We start from the raw sequence: 23,555 nt of genomic DNA on the forward strand, positions 1-23,555 counted from the left end.
CTTTTCTAATCTTCAAGCATTCCCATCATCATTTTGTTTGGAAAATAACTGGAAGTTGCAACAAAAATGCCATTAATGAACATGCATTGAGCACCTTGTCAGTTGTGCCCACTTGATGTGGGTATTGCAGTTAATAGACAAGTTGGTTTTTTGGTTTATGAGGTTTAACGTCCCAAAGCGAATCAGGCTATGAAGGGCGTCGTAGTGGAGGGCTCCGGTAATGTCGGCCACCAGTGGTTTCGCACAGCACACGGGCCTTTAGCATTTTGTCACCATCAAAATTAAATCACTGCAGCTGGATTCGAAGCAGCGTCTAATGGAACCTATTGAATTTCAACGTTACACACACAGTGAGATTAGTTTTTGCTGTGTGCAAATTGTATTTAATGTCAGTGCAATAGGAAGGGTAGCTTTCCAAAGCCACAACTGTGTTTGTATGGCATCACAAACATCCATTAGAATCAATATTTTTGTACAGTGATTACACAATGTTAGTGTATCTATGACTGAAAATGTTTAAATCAAGCGTAGTATCTGGAAGCTTATTAAAAATAGATCATATGTAAAATTACCTTCCAAGTTCTCAGAAGTACCACATTCGTAGAGAAATACAATTGAAAATTGTCAAAAGGCCTAGGAAAAGTCATTTTGGCAACCAAGAAAGGAAAAGGAGCACTTTACGCGAGGGTTGTGTAAAGATAAGTCGCACCCAAGCGTGGAAAACGATGAACCCTAATAAATGATATGTGAAGGTGTTGCAATTCACATTTTGTGCATACTGGGCTGCCTTGCATTACCACAACTTGTCCAGGTTGGCTGCCACAAGTCAAGGAAAACCCCTGATATATACAACCACGGTTTTCTGTTAGACATTTTATTTGCAACATTCGTAATACAGCTGACAGGTTATCACTATCCCGAGGTGAATGTGAGGTGCAGGATTAAACGGGGGTCATGTCTGGATACTGGAGAAAAGTGGTGTGATGAGCCTTGGGAGCCTTCCTCTTCACGTGGCTCCAGGCAGTTTTGTGGCCACATATTACGGCTGACAGTGCTTCATTCTGTAACCTGTAATACCACAGTTACTTGCATAACGAATGCAGACTGTGGGAAAAAATTTGAATGGTAATTTTGGTGCATTTATTACATGCTGTAAAACTTGGTGTGGTCAAATAAACTTCCCCAAATTTTGAAGACTGAAGTAGGCAAGGCATTTATTATGCAAGTGCATCCATTATGTAAGTAAATTTGGTACTTGGAAACCGGAAGCGAAAATAGAAATAAGTATCTGAATGAGCAGAACAAATTCCTAGCAACTTTGCCACAGCACCATACCGATAACTGCCAAGCAAATTCATTTATGAAGTGCTTTACTATTGTGAGGGAAGGCTATTCTCAACTAGTTCTACCACGGAAATATAAGTTCGTGTGACACATTTCACCTGAAATGTTCCGAAAAATGAGTAATACTGTTTCTATGTTGCAGCAGTATTGTTTTTGTTAAATAAGATGAATAGTAGTTATGCGCTCCACGATAACAAAATATTCTGGAAGCACAAGAAACATACACTCGCCAAAAAAAAATATTTAACGCATGACGTTTCGAGACCCGTAGGGTCCCTTGTTCACAATGAGGATGGGCGGAATGGGCCGGTTTATGTGACAGCACGACATGACAAATAGGTACGCAGCATGGAGTGCCACTTGATACCGCTTTTTCTAAAGTGCGCATGCCTTTCTGAGTGCACTACATGCAAACAAAAATGACAGTTGATGCAAGGCAGGTATGAACAAGCAACAGAGTGCACTAATTGTCAAGAGGTTCTCTGTTCAGCAGCACCAGACAAAATTTACACATGCAGATTCTGAGTGGAAAATTAGTGGCCTGAAACATCTTATTTTTTAATTGTGGTGTTTATATTTGAGAGCGACACATGTGCTATGAGGGACACCATATTGGAGGTCTCCGGATTAATTTACACCCCCTGGGGTTTTTAATGTGCGCCGACTTTGCACAACATATGGGCATTCTTGTACTCTTCCTGCTCTGAAATATAGCCGCCACGGCCAGGATCAAACCCGCGCCCCTGGGGTAAGCAGTCTAAAGATGCCAGAGCCATTGAGGTGCCATAGCGGGATTAGTTCTCTATTCCTAGGAGGAAAATTTCAGGAAGAAAGAATGACTAGAAAGGAAATACTTGAGGCCGGTAGTGTACCCTGACTGGGGCTGCTTGACATGGGATATCAGTTCCCTTCCCATGACCATTTGGGCTTCAAGAAAATTAGCAAATGGCACTCCTCTTTCCTGTTGTGTCTAGAGCTTGCTATGCTGAAGAACTTTCTCAAAGCAGCCTACCAACTACCTCACAAAATAATCCTCACCTGAAATCTGCTATCTTGAGCTGGTAGGGCCTACAAACAGCCAGCGCATTCAGATGCTACTTTCTGCATTCAATATTTTGCCTGATCAAATCTGGAAAAAAAACACAAGCAAGGCAAGAACACAAAACTTGTGAGAAAGCTACAATTTCTCTAGTCAAGGGCAAGTGAGCAGCTGTCCCTATGACCAGTGCGGTTCAGCCTAAAATTTGTGTGGCTAGTCTAGTGTACAAAATTTAGTTCTCTATATGAAGTTCTGCAGCCCACTCTGCTCTGCACACCGATATACAGCAAGCTTCCTACAATGTGAGCATGACAAGGACTATGTTTGCTGGACTGTATGAACAATGCCTAGGATTAGAATGCCTCTTTATAGTTAGTGGAGGTACTGGCTTCCATCCACCTGAACCCACAGCTCTGCAGCTGTACATTGCCCCAGATGTTAGCATGGCTCAAGACAGCAGCCTGCAAGTCCGTAGCATTAAATAGAGTTGTGCTCAGGATCATTGATAATGCCACTTGTACGACAAGGTAGGCTCACTATAATTCAAGGCACCAGGGTTCTTCAGTAGCAGTAGCCGTTACCTGACTGCACTTTATACAAACAGCGCACTTTGGCCTGCTGCATTAGAAATTTATAAGTTCCACCCAAAAACTAGCTGGCATTGCACAAACCTTTTGCTTTCATAGTTTTCACTAAGTGAGAATGAAACACGCAGTTAGGAAAGAGTTAGGCAAATACTTCAGTACATTACCAGAAGTACAGTCATATGCACTTAGGCTTAGTCTTTACTGTAAGTTAGCATGTGCCACAGCAAATTGTCTATCAAAACAAGAAGATGGAATTTGCTGCACTTTGCTTGGAAATTGTTCAGTGAATTCATGCTGCGAAAATAAAATTCAGACTCTTTGAGAACACTCATACACATCACTGGTGCTCCCTCAGTAACAGCATCTCTGGGGTGAGTCATCATCGGCATCTTATGGGCATGTCTCATTGACATTTTCAACCAGTTTTTTAAAACTTAGTTCCCTTTGTGCTGTTCAAATTGCCAACACCTTGTGAGTATGTTTCATCGCTGTTTTCAGCGAACACTTTTTTTCTGCTGTCCTGTGTTTTTGGCCTTAACGGCATGTTAGACCTGGGCAGAAGTATTGCAACAACGTTTATTGTGAAAGTTCTGGTGAACAGAAAGGTGACAGTTGAGTTTAATTCCTGCATGCTTTCTTAGACTGCATATGTACTCAACCAAAAGACTGTTTTCTTACTTCAACATATTTTAGAATCAACTGGGCTTGCATTGAGAGCTTGTTATGTACTTTATGCCAGCTGCACCTGCGGCACTGTTGGAGATGTCTCTCATGCTCTTGAACATGCACACTATCCAAGCCACTGCCACATCGCTGTACACTGTTACACGTCTATGTACACTACATGCCCACATACTTAACAGCAGCACACGACAACGTTAGAGGCGTCTCTCTCTCACACCATCTAAGCCACCGCCACGCGGCTGCACACTGTACCACACATCTATGCACACTCCATGCACACACCAGCAGCACACGTGACAAGGTTGGAGGGTTCGTATCTCACACACCATCCAAGCCACCGCCACGTGGCTGCACATCATACCATACACCTATGTAAACTACATGCAGACATACCAGCAGCACACGTGACAAGGAGGTACCTCTCTCTCACACACCATCCAAGCCATCACCGCGTGGCTGCACACCATACCACATCCATGTACACTCCATGCACACATACTTACCAGCCGCACGAGGAAGACGATGTAGTGGCTCTAGTCCAGAACGCCGTCCCTTCGCCTCTTCAGTTTTTTTCTGATTTACGACATTATAATGAAACCATTATTTCTTTTTGGTGACGGTGATGGAAGTGGACGCTGTTGAACTTCAGTCCGGTCGGTCATCCGCTGCCACCCAGAGGAAACGTCTTGGCCTCCTGAATAACTCAAGCAGCCAGGCCACCGTGGTCTACTCGGCCACCAGTGATGACTCTTCGGCTGACGACGGCTTCATCAGAGTCGTAAGCAAGAAGGCCAAACGGAGACTGCGCAAAGGTGAGGACTCGTCGCCGTCGAGTACATCCACGATCACTACGGAGCGAGGATCATCGCACATACTCTCCTATTTGTGCCAGAGACCCACCGACAATCTCAACCACATCAATAGGCAAGCCACGTCTGCGTTCCTGGAGGCCCGCGTCCCGAGAGCAGTTAAAGATGTGAGGGTGAATCGTTTTAGGAATGTCGTCGCCATTGATGTCCAACTAGGCAGTGGCACTACGGCAGGCGTCATTAACGACGTCGACGTAGCCATCCGCGACTCTGATCTGCCCATTTTGATTAAACAGGCTACCGACGGTGTAGCCATACTGCAAGCTCAGCGTCTTGGAAGGACAAAGTGCATCAAGTCTACCTTCAAAGGGGACTGCATTCCAACGTACCTTAAGGTTAGGCACTTTCGGCATTAAATTAGGCCTTTCGTCCCGAAGCCTCTGCAGTGCCGGAAATGTATGAAGACAGGACACGTGAGTAGTGTGTGGAATTTCCCCATCGTGTGCCCACAGTGTACTCAGCCACAGAGCGGCGATTCTTGCCGAGCAACAGTCCTTACGTGTGCCAATTGCCGCGGCGCTCATGATGCTGCCTCAAAAGATTGTCCTCGCCTGAAAAGAGAAAGGGCGTTACTCAAATGACAAGAGACAATTCCAAACACAGAGAAGCTGCCACTAAGGTGCGACGATGTCGTCGCCCTCGTCATAGACCTTCTAAATGTGTAGCGAGCATTGGAAAGGATCGTCCAAGAATTTCCGCAACTTGTCCTCCCCCTCCGCATACTACTTTAAGGAATTGGAGCAATATAACTGGCAAGGCACAGACGGTTGTCGCAGACGGGCCTTGGCCATCCCTGCCTGAGCTACACACACCCGCAGTGACCAAGCAGGTATTGTGTACTCAGATTCCCCAGCCCATTGCTAATCAAGCACAAGTCACAGCTCCGACAAGTGACTTGGCCACCGCTCCCGAAGCACCCAGCACCCACCCCAGCACCGCGCACCCAGTTTGTTGAGCCTACTGCTGGTCGGGTAGTAGGTCTTAAACCGGACCAGGTCGCCGACAAGCAAGTGATTGCAATGCTAAAGTCAATCGTGAATGCCATGCGTGTGCTGCTTTCCAGCATGCACATGCCAGCTGCACAGAATGCACTGCAGATGCTGGATTTGTTGAATCCAGTGCTTGCAGCTGTCCAATAGCTGGCAAAACGCATCCTCCAGCCTCATCCTTTCGAGAAGTCCGATGCTTACGTTGTCCTCAATATTATCAGCCTCAACGGCAAGCAGCCTTTCTTGACACTGAAACGCCTGCGCTGCATTGTGATGGAGGGCCCTCGATCTGTTCCACTCAAGTCGCAGCAGTCGGCAGCCCTCAGGGTGTGCAGGCTACAGCTGCGGCGGCCTGTGGCTTACAGCGCTTGTGTCATTACCTGTCGTGCTTGCTACGGACCGCATTTCTCTACTTCTTCATATTCTTTTATGCCGCCCTCATCCCTTACCCCCAGTGCAGGGTAGTCAACCGGAACATTTTACTGGTTAGCCTCCCTGCCATTCCTTTACCACTCCTTTCTCTCTCTACCAGCAGCACACATGACAAGGTTGGAGGTACCTCTCTCACACACCATCCAAGCCACCGCCACGTGGCTGCACACCATACCACACATCTATGTACACTCCATGCACACACCAGCAGCACATCTGACAAGGTTGAAGGTGCCTCTCACGCTCTAACGCACACACCATCCAAGCCACTGCCGCATGGCTGCAAACCATACCCCATTTATGTACAGGTGCAGGCAGCACAAAAAGGAACATGTGGCCAAGAACAGTTATTCCAATTTACTAATTCAGTATGCACTGCTGTTCCGCTTTTAATGGAAGACAACTGAAAAGCGTGACACACTTGTTGTTTTAAGACACGTTAAGATAAGCACTGGCTTGCTTCGGGGCATGCTTGCGTGTTCCCTTTCATAATGGTTGCACTTGTATGTTACCCGAGCAACAGCACAAATTAAGTTCGAGATGCCTCTTATGTTATAACAGATGCACTATCTATGACTTCCCTTATTTATGCTTGCTATTTACTGTTTTCAGTCAAAGCATTCTATGAACATTTTACTGCATAAAGATAAACTGCACATTTCCCAGATAAACTGCACATTTCTCAGCTTTGACAAAGTTCAATCCGCAAGGAAGCATTATTTTGCTTTTTTAGTTTGCACTAATCGTGGTCATTTCCGGCATGAATAATCAGGACTTCTTTGTGCAGTTCATGAGAGCGAAGCTGCCGTTTTACTGTTTCTTGCTGCAGCATAGTGGGAGGACGACCCAATGCAGGCTTGATTTTGCCATTTTTCGGTGCTCCATACCGTGGCTGCTTTTCAACGTTCTTATTTTCAAGCACCAGCCGTGTTTTTTTTCTGTTGTCTGTTTCGTGGTTGCGGCAGCTGCGGCGGCTGCGTTTTTATGGAGGCAAAACGCTAAGCCGCCCGAGTGTTGTGCAATGTCAGTGCACGTCAAAGATCACCAGGTGGTCGAAATTATTCCAAAGCCCTCCACTACGGCACCTCTTTCTTCCTTTCTACTTTCACTCCCTCCTTTATCCCTTCCCTTACGGCGCGGTTCAGGTGTCCAACGATATATGAGACAGATACTGTGCCATTTCCTTTCCCCCAAAACCAATTATTATTATTATTACTGTGGTTGCAAGGCTATGCTTTGCAGCAAACTTTGTCAGGTCTTCTTCTATTATCTTTTGCTCCTCGGCAGCTTTCTCTGGAAGCTGGTTAATCAGCATTTGGAAAGTATGCCCAGCTTTCACTTTCAACATATCAGTTCTTTCTGCTGCTATTTTTAATGTGGAGCCTTGCTGAGTTCTCTGCATTATATGTTGAGCACTGGCCGTTAAGGAGCCTGAATCATCGATGGCATAGTCTTGGATGCCACCTCTGGAAGGACAATTGGAACAGGTGGCCTGGCTGCTCTGCAACCTGCGCGACTGCACTGCAGCTCCGTTAAAGCAACAGCATGCATGTGCTTGCACATGTGCGCATACATTGCTTGGTCAGCACATGTGCATGTGAACATGTGGCAAGCCTCGCACTGCTTGCAATGAAGCTCACAGCCACTGCATGATTTGCTAGTCCTTTGCACTGTGTGCTTTAAGTTCACCAAGCTTTGTGACTTTACATGCCACTGGCCATCTCCCACTCTCTCAGTACTGGCCTTACAAGCTAAAACCCCACTTTATGCCTCCCAAATAGGGCAGATTTGCGGTGGTGTGCTCCTCCTTTCACAAGTGCAATAGCCCTGCTCTAAAGCTTGTCAGACGTCAAATAGAAAAGTACTTTGATTAATTTATTCAATCGCCCATTTATCTTGCCACCAAAGTGAGAGTACTTCAGTGTCTTGTGCATTGACTCAAAGTGATTGCTGTTAATTCAATGTATTGCCGATAGCAGTAAGCCCACTGACATGCCCTTTTTGCGTATGTTTTCTCAAAATATCTGATGAAGCCATCCAGCTCCTTTGGAGCAAGGCGATTAAGCTGCCGCTATTCGGAATGAATGCCAAGAAATGCAGGGAACAACTGTTGAAACTATGTCTCATCTGTGCACTTCATCAGAGTGTGTAATATGTCCTTTATTCGACCCCTGCAGTCCTTGTTTGTGACTGTATTCAGGTGCGTGCTCCAGTTGTGCAGCACATGCCAGCAGCAAAGCAGTCGACTCTTCAAGGTACCCATCACTTGCTCCCATGCATTGCCATAAGCAGGGGCATCATCAGCCATAAATGCCTGACACTGTACTGTGTTTTTTCTATGATGGTCTCGAAAAACCTCACCATGGTGCCCATGTTCACCCTGTTTGAAATCACATAGGCACACGGAATACCATATTCATCTTCAGAAATTGTGAGCACGGTTGTCAGTTGGAATTTGTACTTATTTGTGCCATGGGTGGAGTCAGTGCACAGTTTCTCTGTCCCCAATTTAGAAAGTAACTCTCGTTGTATGAATGTCATTAACGCTAGCTCAAAGTCACCATCATGACTGTTGGTGTCACCCTAGCTTCTTCATGTAATACAACAGTGGTGACTCATTTTCCGCCCTAATTTCTTCGACCCATAAGTCAACACTTTTAAAATCATCTCGATCTCTCTGTTGTTCTTTGCCAATCCTAAACTTATCTGGAATGTTACGGAGGTCCTTAGTGGCCACACGTTGCATCCGTGGGCTTGATCCACTTGTGCCTTGTGCCTGCTCGGGTGTTGTGCACGACGGTTTTTGCTGGCACTCCTGCTAACCGACGTGAAAATTGTACATAAAAAACGGTTAGCATCTCTGGTACATTTGCTTACTGCCATGTTATAAAGTGACAGATACTTCTTGTGAGATTCCTTCACCTTCAACCTTGTTCCTTTTTTACAGATGACACAAAATTCATCATAACTTTAATTTCACTTTTGTGGCACCGCATAGCACACGACAAAATGGTTGTTTCACAGCCAGATGGTATTCATTTTATGTGCTTGAGTGTTTAAACCTGCATAGAATGCAAAACACGAAAGTTATATACGGCCTGTTATAAATGCAGGATATAACAGCTTTGAAAATGCGGACAAGAAAAGGACAAGGACATGTGCTTCTCGTTCAGTACCGTTTCATTCTACATATTCAGAAAATGCACCAATTGACCTGACTGCGCCTTTAAAGAAATAGACACACCAAATTTTTGAATGCGTTCTTTGATTCTTTGTACTGGATTAGACGAGTTGCATAAATGCCAGCAACACTGAAAAAAGCTGTAACGTCTTCTGGCAACAGTGTGCTACGACGCCATTGTGCAGGAAAGCGAGTGCGCGAATGTAGCGGCGGTGCAAGTAGCAGCGTTGGTATCCTGCGTCATATCGTCTCGCGTACTGCAGCTGCTGTGTTGATTGCATTAGTTGGCTACAGGCCAACAGCGAACGACGGCTGCTTTCCTACGTGGCTTTGCAGTTATTTCACAGTCTGTTATATTTCCCGTTACGGGATGGCGAAATGACCTAACTGTGATCCCGCCGCTCTTGGACCGGAGTATCCGCGACTTCTACGAAAGCAGGGCGGGCACAGAGCGAAGCTACGAGCGTAGCTACAACTTCCACGTTGAGTCTTACGTCAACGTGGCTGCGCTGAGACCACCACCAGCCAAAGCAGGTAAGGCTGTGTTCTGCGCAAGCGTTTAGCGATCGTAACGTTGTGCTGATAACTCGCATGCACCGTATCCTTCGCTAAAGTTCTGTAGATAAAATGGGAAACTTATATGCAAATATAAAGCGTTACAAAAAAAAACAGCGAGAATTCATTGAAAGCGCCTTTCACTTGGTGAGAGAACAGAGTTCTCAAAAATATTATTTATTCTTTATTTACAGCGGTGGTCTCGTCTTCGTGATGGCACCGTGCTTTCGCAGCAAAAAAAAAAAAAAAATTCGGCGCCATACGCCGTGATGGCTGCGTTCGACGACACGGCTCATATCGTCGACGGCTGTTGAGTGCCCTGCAGGAAAGCTCGCCTGCAACCACCTGCTCGCCGTCTTGCGCACCATCATGCTACTGCAGTCAAGGGGATTCACCGAGGCGCCAGATTCGTTGGCGTGTACAGACTTGCCCCAGCAGTGGAGGGTACCTCGGGGCAGCGCAGTCAAAGGGTGCTCTGTTCAGTCAGTCGACTGGCGCAGTGTGAAGGAGGGTGGACGCAGCACTCCGAGGATTGCTCTGCCAAAGGAGCGTCGTGTGCAGCGTCGAACTCGCCCCCAGCAGGAGGACGCGAAGAGGCGATTAGCGTTGGACCTCCTCGCGTGTGACCCCGATAACGACTTCGCTAAAGGCCTTCTCTTAACAGATGAAGGGGAGTCAAGACAGTCGAGGTTCGGGGTCGTTTCGTCACTATCGCCGCAGAGCTACCAGATGTCCTTGGTGCCCCACGGATTCGATGTGCTCTCCTCCGGGTTGGAAAATGCTGCACTAACTACGGTCGAAAATATCCCAGCCTGGAAATACTTCGAGGAGACAACTGCATGGCTTCCTCCAGCATACCTCAATGGAAACAGCATTGTGCAGGTCAGTGAGTGCTAATTGACATATTGGTGTCTTTTGGTGCGGCGGCTGCAATGTTCAGAGCACTAGCTAGCCAGCGCTTCATTTTTCAAGGTGTGGATGCAAGAGAATGTTACTATTCCCTTAGTGTTTGTGTAACAGGTGAATGTGAGGTATTTCTTCTACATCTTTAGTGATAAGCCATATAGTCCATTTTACACCAACATTAGGAACCAAAATGTGTTGCTCTTGCATGGGCTGGCCTATCACAACGCAGGAAATCATTGTGACGATAGAGGCAGCAAAAGCCCTGGAAAGAAACACTCGGCAAAAAGCAAAAAGTGCAGCATGGCAGAAAGAACGAAAACTCCGCCTTACGTCATCTAAATTTTGGCACGTAATGAAGCGAAAGTCGCCATGGACTACCAAGGGTATTGAGAACATTACGGCGTCCAGAGAACTTTCGAGGGTCCCTGAGGTCAAGTAAGTATCCTTTTCTTTCGGTTCACATGAATCCGTCTATAATATTGATGACATATATTGTGTAGTATAATATTTGCATGCATGATGATGGTAAAAAGGACTTAAGAAGAAAATTAAATATATTTTCAGTACATCATCTGAATTATACAATTCTTTTCAGCTACGGAGTCAAAATGGAAGCTGTGGCTGCTCAGCGGTATGAAGATGTGCTCAGAAAAATGGGCCACGCTCCTGTTGTTACCAGCTGCGGGCTCCTTGTTAACCCGGACTTCCCATGGTTGGGTGCCTCGCCCGACAGGATCGTATATGATTCAGTAGAAGGCTCCTATGGAGCTGTTGAAATTAAGTGCCCCCATAGTCTGCGGGACTGTAAGGCACATGAACTTCTGGCGGCTGATTTTTGTAGCAGCTTGATTGACAATGTGCCACATCTGAAAAGAGATCACGATTATTTTTACCAGTTCTCGGGGCAGATGGGTATTTCCCAGTTAGGTTGGGGTGACTTTGTGGTATTAGGAAGGCATTTCATTCTCATTGAAAGATTAAGGTTCGAGCCGACTGAGTGGAAGAATGTCAGACGGGTACTGGACGAATTCTATCTACTTCACTACACTTTTGCCATATCTCTCTGGCGACTTAGTCTGAAATGAATGAAGCCAACAAAACCTTGAATTCACTCACTGTGCATAAATATAAAAAGCAGGTTGGCTCTCAGTGTGAGAGAATGGATACAGTCAATGATATCTGCCAGTACCAATACGGGTACTTGTAATATAGCCGAGCGCCGTAACCACTGAGCCACTGCAGCGGGTAATGACGCACATTTTAATTTTCCAGCTGAAATAATGTGGAGGAAACGCACTTTGCAGAAGATGTATTGCCTAGACAAGAGAGAACTTCCATGCAGTAAATAAAGTGGTTTGGAAAAAGCATTGTTTATTGCCCACATGAAAAACTGTTCAGGAAGCTACTGCCACAGTGCAGTAACTTGTAATCAGGGAGTAATTACTAATTGCCGTCCACCCAAGCGCAGCCATACGGCTACAAAGAAAAGCTATACAGCTTTCACAGAAACTTCGTACTTAAAGAAAAATTCGTCCTTGGGTAACCTTGGGGGATTTCCTAAAACATTTGTCTAACACTGTTCCCACTTTGAGTTATTAATCAATTCAGTCTCGCCCTACCATAGGCTTACCGTCCCGGTTAGCTCAGTTGGTAGAACGACTGCTCCGTTAAAGCGGTGGTCCCAGGTTCGAACCCCGGACCAGGACGAATTTTTCTTTAACTACGAAGTTTCCGAGTCCTTTGTAGCCGTATGGCTACGCTTGGGTGGATGACAATGAGTAATTACTCCCTTATTACAAATTTACTCTACCTTGAGGGATTCCACTAATACATTTGTCTAGTGCAGTAACTTGCACAGATACTGTGCACAATACAATTGAAATCGCATATCACTCTGCGCCCCTTAGGAGTGGTGGCTGAAAGTTCGTAAGAATTGCACACACCGTCCACATCTGATTTACTAAGGGTACCGAGGTGATTGGAATTGAATGGTCAAATATATGGTAGCCCTTGATTTTTCTTATCTTGCGTTCCACATGAATCTTGATGGCAGCGATTTCTTGGGTTTCTTCGACTTCTGTAGGAGTAAACTGCCCGCGTGTGAGAAAGGGCGGCAGGTTGAGCTTGATATTCTTGCTCTCTAGAAGGTCTGCTATTTTGAATCCTTTATCGGCCATTACAGAATAATCTGGATCAAATGGCATGTTCAAAATCCACTCTGTACCAAACATTATCTATCGGAAGTGCTTCCTGTGTACAGTTCGGAAACAAATATCAGCACGCCGTGAGGGGAAATTCCTACAAGTCCTTTCAATGTGTGGGTTGACTTGTATGCTGAGTAGACTTGTGACTGTGTGACAAAAGATGTAGGCACGTCACATCTTATTTCTGTTGCATCTAATATTACGCGTGTGGACCGGTACCTTTCTCTGAAGGCTGGTGGCATGGCTGCATCGACTGCTTGCCGCGACAGCCACAGTGTCATCTCTGTCAGTTGCAAAAACATATAATCAATCCAGGTGGAGAAAATTCTTGACACTGTGCTGACAGAGATGTGAAACAGATGGCCGAGGTGCTTATGAAAAAGGCCAACTCTAAGTTTCACAAGTACCAGGAAGATTTGATTTTCATTTCATTTCATTTCATTTATTAAGTCCTCAAAGGCCCCCTTTAAGGGGTATTACATGAGGGGTGGGCGGGGAGTACGGCAGTTATGACAAAAAAAAGTGATTTTCGATGGCAGTCTTGAATTGTTGAAGATCTTCAAGGGAAGCGATGGGGCCGGGAAGGTCGTTCCAGTCCAGGGCAGTACGGAGGAAAAATGATTTTTGGAACGTTGTGGTATGGGCGCGCTGGGGGTAGACTGCTTTGAGATGGCTGTGACGGGATAAACGATGGGCTGGGCGGATGAGTGCGTTGTTCGGTGGCAAGCTGTGAAAAAATGTATGATAAAGAGAAAGGCGAGCTAGTTGACGACGGGATGCTAGGGTACGAAGTTCAAGTCGAGATTTTAGTCCAGTTACACTAGCGCGATATGAGTACTCTGAAAGAATAATTCGCGAAGCGCGATTTTGAATAGATTCCAGTAAATTCGACAGGTTGGTTTGGTGAAGATCGAATATAGAACTGGCGTACTCTAGTTTAGGTCGGACAAGTGATATATAGGCAATTAGTTTGACGGAAGGGGGTGCTAAGGAAAAGTTACGCCGTAAGTAGCCAAGGACGCGATTGGCTGAGTTAGCTATATTAGTAACATGACTGAGCCAGGATAGGTCACTGGAGATATGGACACCTAGGTACTTAATATTGTCGGTTTGAGTTATGGCACAACCGTAAAGGAGGTAGTTGGGAGGTGAGTAGTTACGTCGGCGGTGAAAAGAGACTAAAAAGGTTTTATTGACATTTAGTTTCATGAGCCAGGTATCGCACCACTTTTGCACTTTAACGAGGTCGTTCTGTAGGACGGCAATATCTGATTGGTTATTTATGGAGCGGTAAATCACACAATCGTCGGCAAACAGGCGTATGTTCGATGACATGTTATTTGGCAGGTCATTAATATAAATTAGGGAAAGAAGGGGGCCTAAAACAGTACCTTGAGGAACACCCGACCGGACATGGGTGAGAGCGGATGAATGGGAGTTGGCGACAACAAACTGGAGACGATTGGTTAGAAAACTGCTGATCCAGGTGAGCACACAAGAGTCTAAATTAAGGCATGACAGTTTGAGTAGCAGGTGACGATGCGATACTTTGTCGAATGCTTTCTCGAAATCTAAAAAAAATGCGTCAGTGGGTGTATTAAGGTCAAGGTTGGTGTGAATGTCATGAAGGAAAAGAGCAAGCTGTGATTCACAAGAGTGACCTTGACGGAAGCCATGCTGATTGGGGTGAAAAAAGTTGACCGATGAAAGGAAAGATGCAACCTGGGAATAAATAATATGCTCCATGATTTTTGAACAAACACTTGTGATAGATATTGGTCTGTAGTTGGTGGGGCATGAACGGTTACCTTTTTTGAAGACAGGAACGACCTTCCCAATCCTCCAGTCAGCAGGAATGGCACCACTAGTTAGCGATTGCTGAAATATGAGTGACAAAACAAAACTACTGACTACTTTAGTATTTTAAGCACTTTGGCATTAATGCCATCTGTTCCCACGGCGTATGAATTTTTTAGTTTGTCGATTACATTAGAGATACCGAACGGGTCGAAAGTTATGGGATACATTTGAGGATAAGCATAATTAGGGGGTGAAGGGAGGTGCACAAGTGTCTCATTGGTGAAGACAGCGCAAAATGCATCGTTTAGTACACCAGCAACTTCGTGTTCAGGAACATTGTAGCCGTCGTTATGGAACAAAGAAATACTGGTTGAAACTGAAGGATTGATTGTTTTCCAGAACTGTTTTGGGTCGTTACGCAGCATAGAGGGCAGAGTGTTGTTGAAAAAGTTGTGTTTGGCGGTATATAAAGATTTTTTGTACTCGCTGGCGGCGCGAAAATACTTATCCCATGCAGCGTCGTTGTTTGAATGCTTTGCAATGCGAAAGAGCGTTTTTTTCTTGTTATTCAACAGGTTTAGTACAGAATTGAACCATGGCGACTGTGCACTCTCTGTTATTGTGATAGTGGGGATGTACTTTGCGATTAGACGGAGCATTTCGGTTTTAAAAAGTTGCCAGTTAGTATCAACAGGACGCTCTTTATAACTGGCCGCGAAGGTGTCGCAAAAAGATGCCAACTCTGTATTCATACCTGCATAATCACCTTTACCCCAAAGAGTCAGTTTTTTCTTGTTTTTTTGCTTTTGAGTGAACTGCAGTGGAAAGAGCCACAGATTACAGCGTGATCGCTCGGGGACGGGAGAAAGATAAGCGAAGAAAAAATATCGGCGTGGGTTGTTAAAATGAGGTCCAGGATATTAGAGGAGTGGTCTGCAATGCGTGTAGGTTCTGTGACCAGCTGTGATAGACCGAAAGTCAGGCACGTGTTCATGAATTCACATTCGTTGTTGCACTTTGACAAGGTGGAAGCAGGGTTAGTCCAGTTTATCGAGGGATAATTGAAGTCACCAAAAAGAACGACGGGGGTGTTATGATACATGGTTGTTATAGCTTGCAATGATTCGTAAAATAAAGGTAAGAAAGAGTCGTCTGTAGTTGGGGGTCGATAGCAAACACCAATTAGGAAGCGCGGAAAGGTAGCATTGCAACATATCCAGATTATTTCTAAAGGGGACGAGATATTAACGAGCGTGCAGCGCAGCGATCGGTTTGCGGCGATTAGAACACCGCTACCGCGCGCATTGCCGGGTCTATCTTCGCGAAAAATATCAAAGTGAGGGAGTGAAGGCAATATTTCGTGATCTTGTGCTGCCTTCCAACATTTTCAGTACTTCGAAGCCCACAGCTGTTGGCTTCGTAGCGAATGATGTTTTCTCCATGTTTGCCGACATCCAGGAAGTTCTGGAGGGAGAGAAACTGATTGTAGCTTGGGAGGCCTGTGTAGAACTCAATATCGTCATTGTTATCTTTGAATTGTTCTATACCAAATGGAGGTGCCTCTTCCAGCTTTTGGATGTTTTTTTCTGCGCGAGAACCAGTTCCCTGCGAAGCAGGTCTACTTCACTGTTTTTCGATATTAATTGCAGTTTCAGGTCCTGGGCCTCTGCTCTGGCTTCCAGTTCTCTTGCCTTGGATGATTTCAGTTGCTCTTCCAAGAGTGCAATTGTTTCATTGCAGGTACAAACACTGCTCCGCACTGTTTTCCCAGGAGATTCCCGCTGTCTGTTGGCAATGCGGCTCAAGTTTTCTTGTATAGTGAAGTCATCCGTTCCTTCGGAAGCTGCCTGCTTATTCTTCATGTCAACCAAGTCTTCATCTAACGAGCTGTTCACGCTCAGATGCATTTTGCGTTGTGCAGGCTGTACATCCACGACTCGCCTCTTCCTTCTTGGTGCTCGCACATTCTGCAATGGTGCCCTTTTGGCTGGTGGCTTCCTTGCAGCTTTCATTTCTTTAAATGGGAACACTGATGGTACAGCGGCCTGGTGCAAATGCCGGTGTCCATTTGCAACATTAGCAACAAAGTCGCTCTCAACAAAATGGAGAGAGCACACCCTTGTCGCCTTTGAGACAGTAAAAAGTGGCCCTTCATCCCTCTTGATGGCTGCTATCCATTTCCTGTAGGTGTCTGCCTCTTTTGGAAACCGATGGTAGGAGACCTGAAAATAAAACAATATTTAATGTCTGTTGTCATGACTCTCAGCTGTCCATTGCACAAACATCCCTCTCTCCTTCTTTTCACCACGACCGCATATGTCGTGAGAGAAACACAATAGGCAAACAACAACTTAACTGCACCATGCATACCTTGTTTCTCAGACACTTCCCTCACTGTTTGAAACACAGGGACTCCGGAACAGGGGGGCCGGTTGCCCGCCAACATTTCTCCAGAGGGGGCAGTGCCCCCACCCAATTCTCCAACTTTTGCACTCGGATCAGATTTCTGACAAACTCTTCAATTTTAGGGCGTTATGTAGAGCACAGTGAGGCTGAGCTCGTTCCCTTCATACCCAGCCTTAAAACGTTTAATTTCAGTAACCTAAACCAATCGTGCCACAGTATGAATTGTTAACTGACTGAGCTCTGTTCATGAGCATGATGAGCATGATTACTAGCATTGAAACAGTATGAACAGACTTTTTTAATGCAGTCAATCACTTCTAATGTGTACATCTTTAATAATAAAGTGGCTCATTTCAATTCGTTTTATGTGAATGACAAATACTTTTTACAGCAAAGTATAAAACTATAAAGAAAAGTTAACGAAATTGAATAAACAAACAAAAACTTTAGGACCTGCCCCCCCCCCCCCCCACTCGAAGTTCCGGAGTCCCTGTTGCAACACCAAGTTCGATGTCACGGTCAAGAGAATGCACGGAAGGGTTAAGTGGGGCTCCAAGAATGTGACAGCATGTGGGCAACTTACTTGAGTGTCTGTAGAAAGCTGGCACCTCAACAGCTATCGAATGCCCAAGCTAATCAACATCCCCCTTCCTCCCTTGCTTAGCCCTGCGCTGACAGTATTTGCACGTTGCATGCACACAAGCATGCAAGACACAAAAGTCGTTTACCCCAGGGCTTTAAATGTGGGCCATGCAGCTCCGAGTTACCACCGTTGATAGAATTAAACAGTAGGTTACATATGCTCACAACTCCCGTCACTCGATCTGCTTTCACTGGCCGTACACATCTGCGCTTCTGATTTACCCGCCTTCGCGCAACTGTAATCGGCGTCGATGACAAGTGCATGGTGAAACGCGGGCATGAAGCTGAGCTCACACCTTCAACACGTGCGTACACTTCGCCACTCGAAAACCGCGACGCAAGGCAAGGGAGCACTTACTTTTCGTCCACATTTGTCAAAGCTGCCGTATTGCGTGCACAGTGGCACGCAGCAGTTCACTGGCATGTCGTCAGGTAGTTCGGTGGAGCGGGCAGGTAAATAAAATAATAAATGAACGCACTCGGCGAAAAACGAGCGTCGCAGACCAAGGAAGTCTTGCGGAGCACTCTGCAGACGTCTGCTCGCTTTCCTACACAATGGCGGCCGTAACGAGCTTCGTGCAAGTGTGCGTAGATGGCGCTGCTCTGGGTCTCATTTTGAAACTCGTCTATACTTTGCATGAGGCGCAATGTAGAATCCAGAATAACTTCTAAGTGAATATTTTTCTCAAGCTGTTTCGGTTTCAACAACTGAATGACTGCTGCTAAGTCATAGACTATGTAAGGGTGTGCAAGTCATGCATAAAACTGCAATATAATCGCTGCTTGTTCTCTTTTTGCGATTTGAACTCTTGTCTAGGCTTCTGTTAAGTGCTTTTTGAGGAAAAGAAATGGCACTGTGGGCACCTGAACGTGCCATGAGGGAGGGCAGGAAGGTGGGAGTGAAAGAAGCAAGGGAAAGAGGTGACGTAGTGGAGGGCTCCGCAATAATTCCAACCATCTTGGGATATTTTTGGGCACTGACAATGTGCAGCACATGGGCACCTCTTGCGTTTCGCCTCCATCGAAACGCAGCTGCCGCGGCCGCGTTCGAACCCGGGTATTCCGGCTCAGTAGCACTCAAACCACTGAACCACTTCAGCGGGTTAGGCTTTCATAACAGTTGCTGCAAATTAAAACGGCGAAGGCTGTGACCATACTGGAGTTTTTGTATGCCTCGCGTAACATCAAATTATCTGTGATGTCACAGCCATCGTTCAGCTGTTGAAACCGTAACAGCATGAGAGAAAAACATTCAGTTATTGTCGCTTGCTGGCACAATTTACATGGTTGTCCATATCTTCTCATGTGCTGTGCATCGTTGCAAACACTGAACGTACAGCTAAAATTTGGTATTTCTACTGCTTTAATGCAGCTTGTTATAAGTACTCTAAACGGCTCATTAACATCGGCTCACAAAAGAAAACTTTTCTGCGCATAGTACCAGATTTGGAGAGGATAGAAATGTAGTTATGGTCACGCAAAGTAGTACATGGAAAAAGAAAACCTTTAGCTGATACCAGAACCTTTAACTATATGTGTGGCAACAGCGCACTCTGGCGTGCCACCTGCACGAGTTCACAATTTTTGTATAGCTTTTGAGATGGCCATTGTCACTCTAGGACCGGAAGTGCCTCATATCAACATTGCACTGAACTATAAATTTATTATTTTTCTTTGGCGGCATGGTGAAAGCAGTATCAGCAGTTTTTTTAAACGAAATTTATTGCCCCAGGTAATCAATGATGGGTGAAAGTGTGATGAATGATGTACTAGAGATTAAATTAATGGAAAAAGGTTAGCTGATTTGATGAAGTCCAGTAGAGAACGATGGTACGGTCCCTGCGCCCAGACAATGTATGAAGCAGGGTTGCTTGGTAAAGACCTGCTACTATCAGGTGCCGGATCCTTGTAGGCTTGAGAGCTGGGCAGTCCCACAGTAAGTGATGAATGTCGGCCTCAATGTCCTAATGTTTACATATTGGACGCCCTGGCCGAGGAAACAATTCTCGGTACTGAGGCCACTTCCGAGTGATGGCTGGTAAACTTCGTGCTCATTTCTGACGAGCGAAGTTTTCGGCTGAAATTTTTGGAAACGACACATTCTTGATACGGGCTTCCAAGTACATTTTTTGATATTCCGCTTGTCAACAGGAATTTCGGGACCCCGTTTGTGAGTGGATTTAGTAACTGGATGCACACTACTCGTTTTATGTTTTAAAGCGTGGGCGTCGGTGAGAGATCATTACGATTAGCAATGACTATGTTCCATGCACACATTTTTAATGTGAAAGCGTTATATAGCTTATCGGCAACGAAACTCTGCATCGGCGTTAACCATGAGTGATCCCAAAAATCCCAGATGACGTTTCTGTGACATCAAATAAAAATAAAATTTCGAAGGCGCAGGAAATCGAACCCAGGACTTCAAGATTGCAACGCGAGCGTGGAACCCACTGGCCAAAAAAAACACGTTGCGTCTGGGCGAGCAGAGGTGAACCAAGTTTATGCGTTACGTTACAAATGTATGCTAATGAGTAGGTGTGTAGATAGAAAGAGAAAATTTGAAATGAAAAGGAACTAAAATAAAAACGACGATTTCAAACTCAAAGTATGTAAGTAGTTTAAGTGCCCTCAGTAGTTTTTCTCGGTGTTGCATTCATCTAGTTACCTGACAGGTTTTCATTGTTCATAGCGATGGGGGATTCGATCACTGAGGAGACCTTAGAACTGTTCCTCAGCTTTCTAGATGATTAAAAGCAAGGCACTGAATGACATGGGCAGTGGTTTTCGAGCACCTGTCACTTTGGTTCTCACGGAGACATTAGATTGTGCAAAGCCAACACCAAAGGAAGCTGCAAGATCTCAAGATGCATGCTGAACCAGTTGATGGTAGGGAAAACGACAATGGGATGGGCTGCTGTAAAGCTTACTGACATTCCTGCGAGCATTAGTGATGGAGTGACAATACAGTGAAATAATCCGAATTAATGAAAGTTCACTGCAGACGAACCTGTCTCGTGAAAAAAAAACATGCCCCTCATACAACCGTCACACCGGTAGTGTTGTTGCTTATTTCAGCACAAAATGCCTACGCTTTCGAGAGGCGGCCAAAAAGGAGGCTAGCATTGAATTTTTTGTTTGCTCTTGATGCTGTAATTGTCATTCAAGTCGCATTTCATGGAGCTCAAGCCGAATTCTTGTGGCTGAAGTTTAATGTCAGCTGATTGAGCGACAAACCCAGGATAATCACTGAAACCAGCAGAAAAGAATAGTGATGGTTTAGCTCTGGTTAAACCTGGAGTGACGCAATAGATACATTAACACGTTTTGGCGGGCTAGTTGGTTAAGCATCTTGAGATTACAGGCGCGAAAACAGACAGACCACAAGGTAGATAAACGGGACGGAACGGGACGGTACATCCAAAGATGTACCAACTTGCCCAGCAAGACGTTCTTTTAAGCATCTTGAACAAACAGCGCGAACAAAGACGAGCACAAAAGACAAGAAAGCGAACGACACGGCGCCGTGTCGTTCGCTTTCTTGTCTTTTGTGCTCGTCTTTGTTCGCGCTGTTTGTTCAAGATGCAATAGATACAGCTGGCCGAGTGGAACTAGCTCAGTCGAATTGCAAAGTCAGTCTTTCGGCGCTCCGTTTCGCTGGGCATTTCTTCACCTTCGTCCCACTTGACACGGCGCATGCGCACAACTGTTGCAGCTCGGTTTAACCGGCGCACCGCGCCGCCGGCAGCAGCAGCTGCTCTGCACCATGTGGCTGGTCACGTGACGAACCACATGACCACGTAGCCGCCACGGTCACGTGCCACCGCCACGCTGAAGGCTCGAAATGCTACCGTAATGTAGCTATCGCTACAAAAGAAAAGAGACGTTGCAGTGGTTCAGTTTTAGACGGCATTCTTAATTATGTTCAATTCGAAAGACTGGACCACTTCCACAAAGCATCTCTAAACTAAACGGCATGAAGTTCGTACCTGCAATGCGCCTGCAATGTGCCATTGTGGATCAATTGTTTTTCACCCTTCCATGCGACCGAGTAAGCTCAAGTGTATTGCACTATTGTCAGATAGAGCTCAATAACAAAGTGGCGCATGGCCCTCAAAGAAGACCCTCCGTTGAGTGGAATCAGCTCATTTTCATAACCCAGCAGTTAATTAAGCCGCAACTAATCCCCTTTCATCTGCCACCCTCCAGCAATGCTACTCCTTAGGATTAACCGTGACATCATCAGAATTGGTCGACACCATTGGCTAGAAGGCTTCCTTTGAGGAGCATTGGTCACTTGGTTCTTAAGTTGTATCCTACTATATCTTATTCTGCCCCCTCGTTTTGTGGGACATACCTTTTCCCACTTTACAATGGGTGTTATCGTGTGTCGTACCACCTATTTTGTGCCATGAATGCATTGCAGTAGAATGAAAATTCATTGCAATGATCTTTCACTCTTCAGTTCAATGAACAATTTGTTTCCCTAAATTTCTAGTAATGCACTTTTGTCTCGCACCTTATAAATGGCTGATAGAGTGTAGCCTTTAATTGTTTTTACATTCTAGTACAGTGAGCACTGCATGCACAAACGCTTTGTACAAGAGGAGTGGCTAACCTGCAAGCACTCTGGCCTCATCCTGGGACAGCCTGTGGTGGCAGACTTCATTGAAGTGTCCGTAGTGCTTCTTTTGAAACACTACACATACCTTGCTGTCTTTCTCCGTGATCTCTAGAGTTGTAAAGCAATGCTTGCCAATTCTGCAGCTTCCTTGCCCCCTTTTCTACCTTTTACGCTGTTCTATAGGAAGCTGTTTGTGCGGGCCGGAACAGTGGCAGTGCAGGTAGCGTTTGAAAACGCTCGGTGCGCTTTCTTTCCTTCCTGTCGAAGCTATGAAATGACGGGAAGTTTTACTTTCTTCTCCGTATTTCCAGGTGCAAAAGTCTGAAATGGAAAGAATATAAACATAACTAAGCACTCCACACAGTAGAAGTTAATTATTGGTGAAAGAGCACTATTCTGATGCGTAAACCCCCGAGCAAGATTTTGTGATCTATGTGGGTTTGCTCCAAGAGCATAGCAACGGCGACATAGCAACCACAGCGTCATAGCAGCATTACAGCATAGTTATGACGTGATGCAAAGTCCATGACTACAAAAGTAAAAGAAGAAAATGAGGCGTGAACAAACATGTGCTTCATTTTGATAAAAATGTACACAATCACAGTGCATGAAAAACGGCATAAGGCAACATTAGAAAGGCAACAGTGAAGTAAAAAGACGAGGCAACGTTCATGCAATTCAGCTTTTGCATGTTTGTAGAATATTGGCAAAAATTCTCTCTCTTTTTTTTGTGTATCACACCAATTTCATTTTTTTGAAAAGCAAGTGCAAAGTCAAGTTTGATCTTTTTACATTGACTAATGCAAAATGCATGCGCTATGGATTGGGAACACGTGCAATACTCCCGTGCTACTACTGGCGCTCTGCTTGTGCCAAATGCACATGACAATCACCGATTTAGTTGAATATTTTTGCCTTTTGCCAGCAGTGCAGAACTGCGTTTCCCAGCTTATTTTTACAATTAAAAAATTCATTAGTCATTCGCTTACGGTTTTTTATGCTACTAGCGCATGGGCAACAATTTCTTGATAATTTATTTATTTGAACCTCAAGGGTCCCTTACGGGACATTACCTGAGGAGTGGGCGCAAGAACAGCGGTTAACAATGAATATTACATGGAAATCAAGACGATGACATGGCTTCCTCGATGGCAGTCTTGAAATGGGCTAGATCAGGGATTAGTGCTAAGTCGGACGGAAGGTCATTCCAGTCGCGAGCTGTGTGAACAAAAAATGATTTCTGAAAAGTAGTAGTGCGGGCACGATGCAGGATGACGCTGTTTGTATGGCCTG

The 23,555-nt window shown here is 45.3% G+C and overlaps 1 protein-coding gene, 1 long non-coding RNA gene and 1 pseudogene across 2 annotated transcripts; 1 reads left to right on the top strand and 2 right to left on the bottom strand.

Moving 5' to 3' along the window:
* Positions 1-9,300: 9,300 nt before the first annotated feature.
* On the top strand, positions 9,301-11,945 carry LOC144102106 (uncharacterized). The gene is made up of 4 exons (XM_077635396.1): positions 9,301-9,659; positions 9,875-10,562; positions 10,816-11,021; positions 11,182-11,945. The coding sequence occupies exons 2-4, from the start codon at positions 10,050-10,052 to the stop codon at positions 11,669-11,671; spliced, it is 1,209 nt and encodes a 402-aa protein (XP_077491522.1). The 5' UTR covers positions 9,301-9,659; positions 9,875-10,049; the 3' UTR covers positions 11,672-11,945.
* A 399-nt stretch (positions 11,946-12,344) lies between these two features.
* On the bottom strand, positions 12,345-13,241 carry LOC144102107 (uncharacterized; annotated as a pseudogene).
* Positions 13,242-15,648: 2,407 nt separating this feature from the next.
* LOC144102108 (uncharacterized) lies at positions 15,649-18,192 on the bottom strand. The gene is made up of 2 exons (XR_013308177.1): positions 17,997-18,192; positions 15,649-16,812 (listed from the first exon to the last, which is right to left on the bottom strand). It is a non-coding gene; the product is annotated as an uncharacterized LOC144102108 (long non-coding RNA).
* Between the last annotated feature and the right edge of the window lie 5,363 nt (positions 18,193-23,555).

This window comes from Amblyomma americanum, chromosome 8 (assembly GCF_052857255.1).
Source record: "Amblyomma americanum isolate KBUSLIRL-KWMA chromosome 8, ASM5285725v1, whole genome shotgun sequence".
Taxonomy (NCBI): domain Eukaryota; kingdom Metazoa; phylum Arthropoda; class Arachnida; order Ixodida; family Ixodidae; genus Amblyomma; species Amblyomma americanum.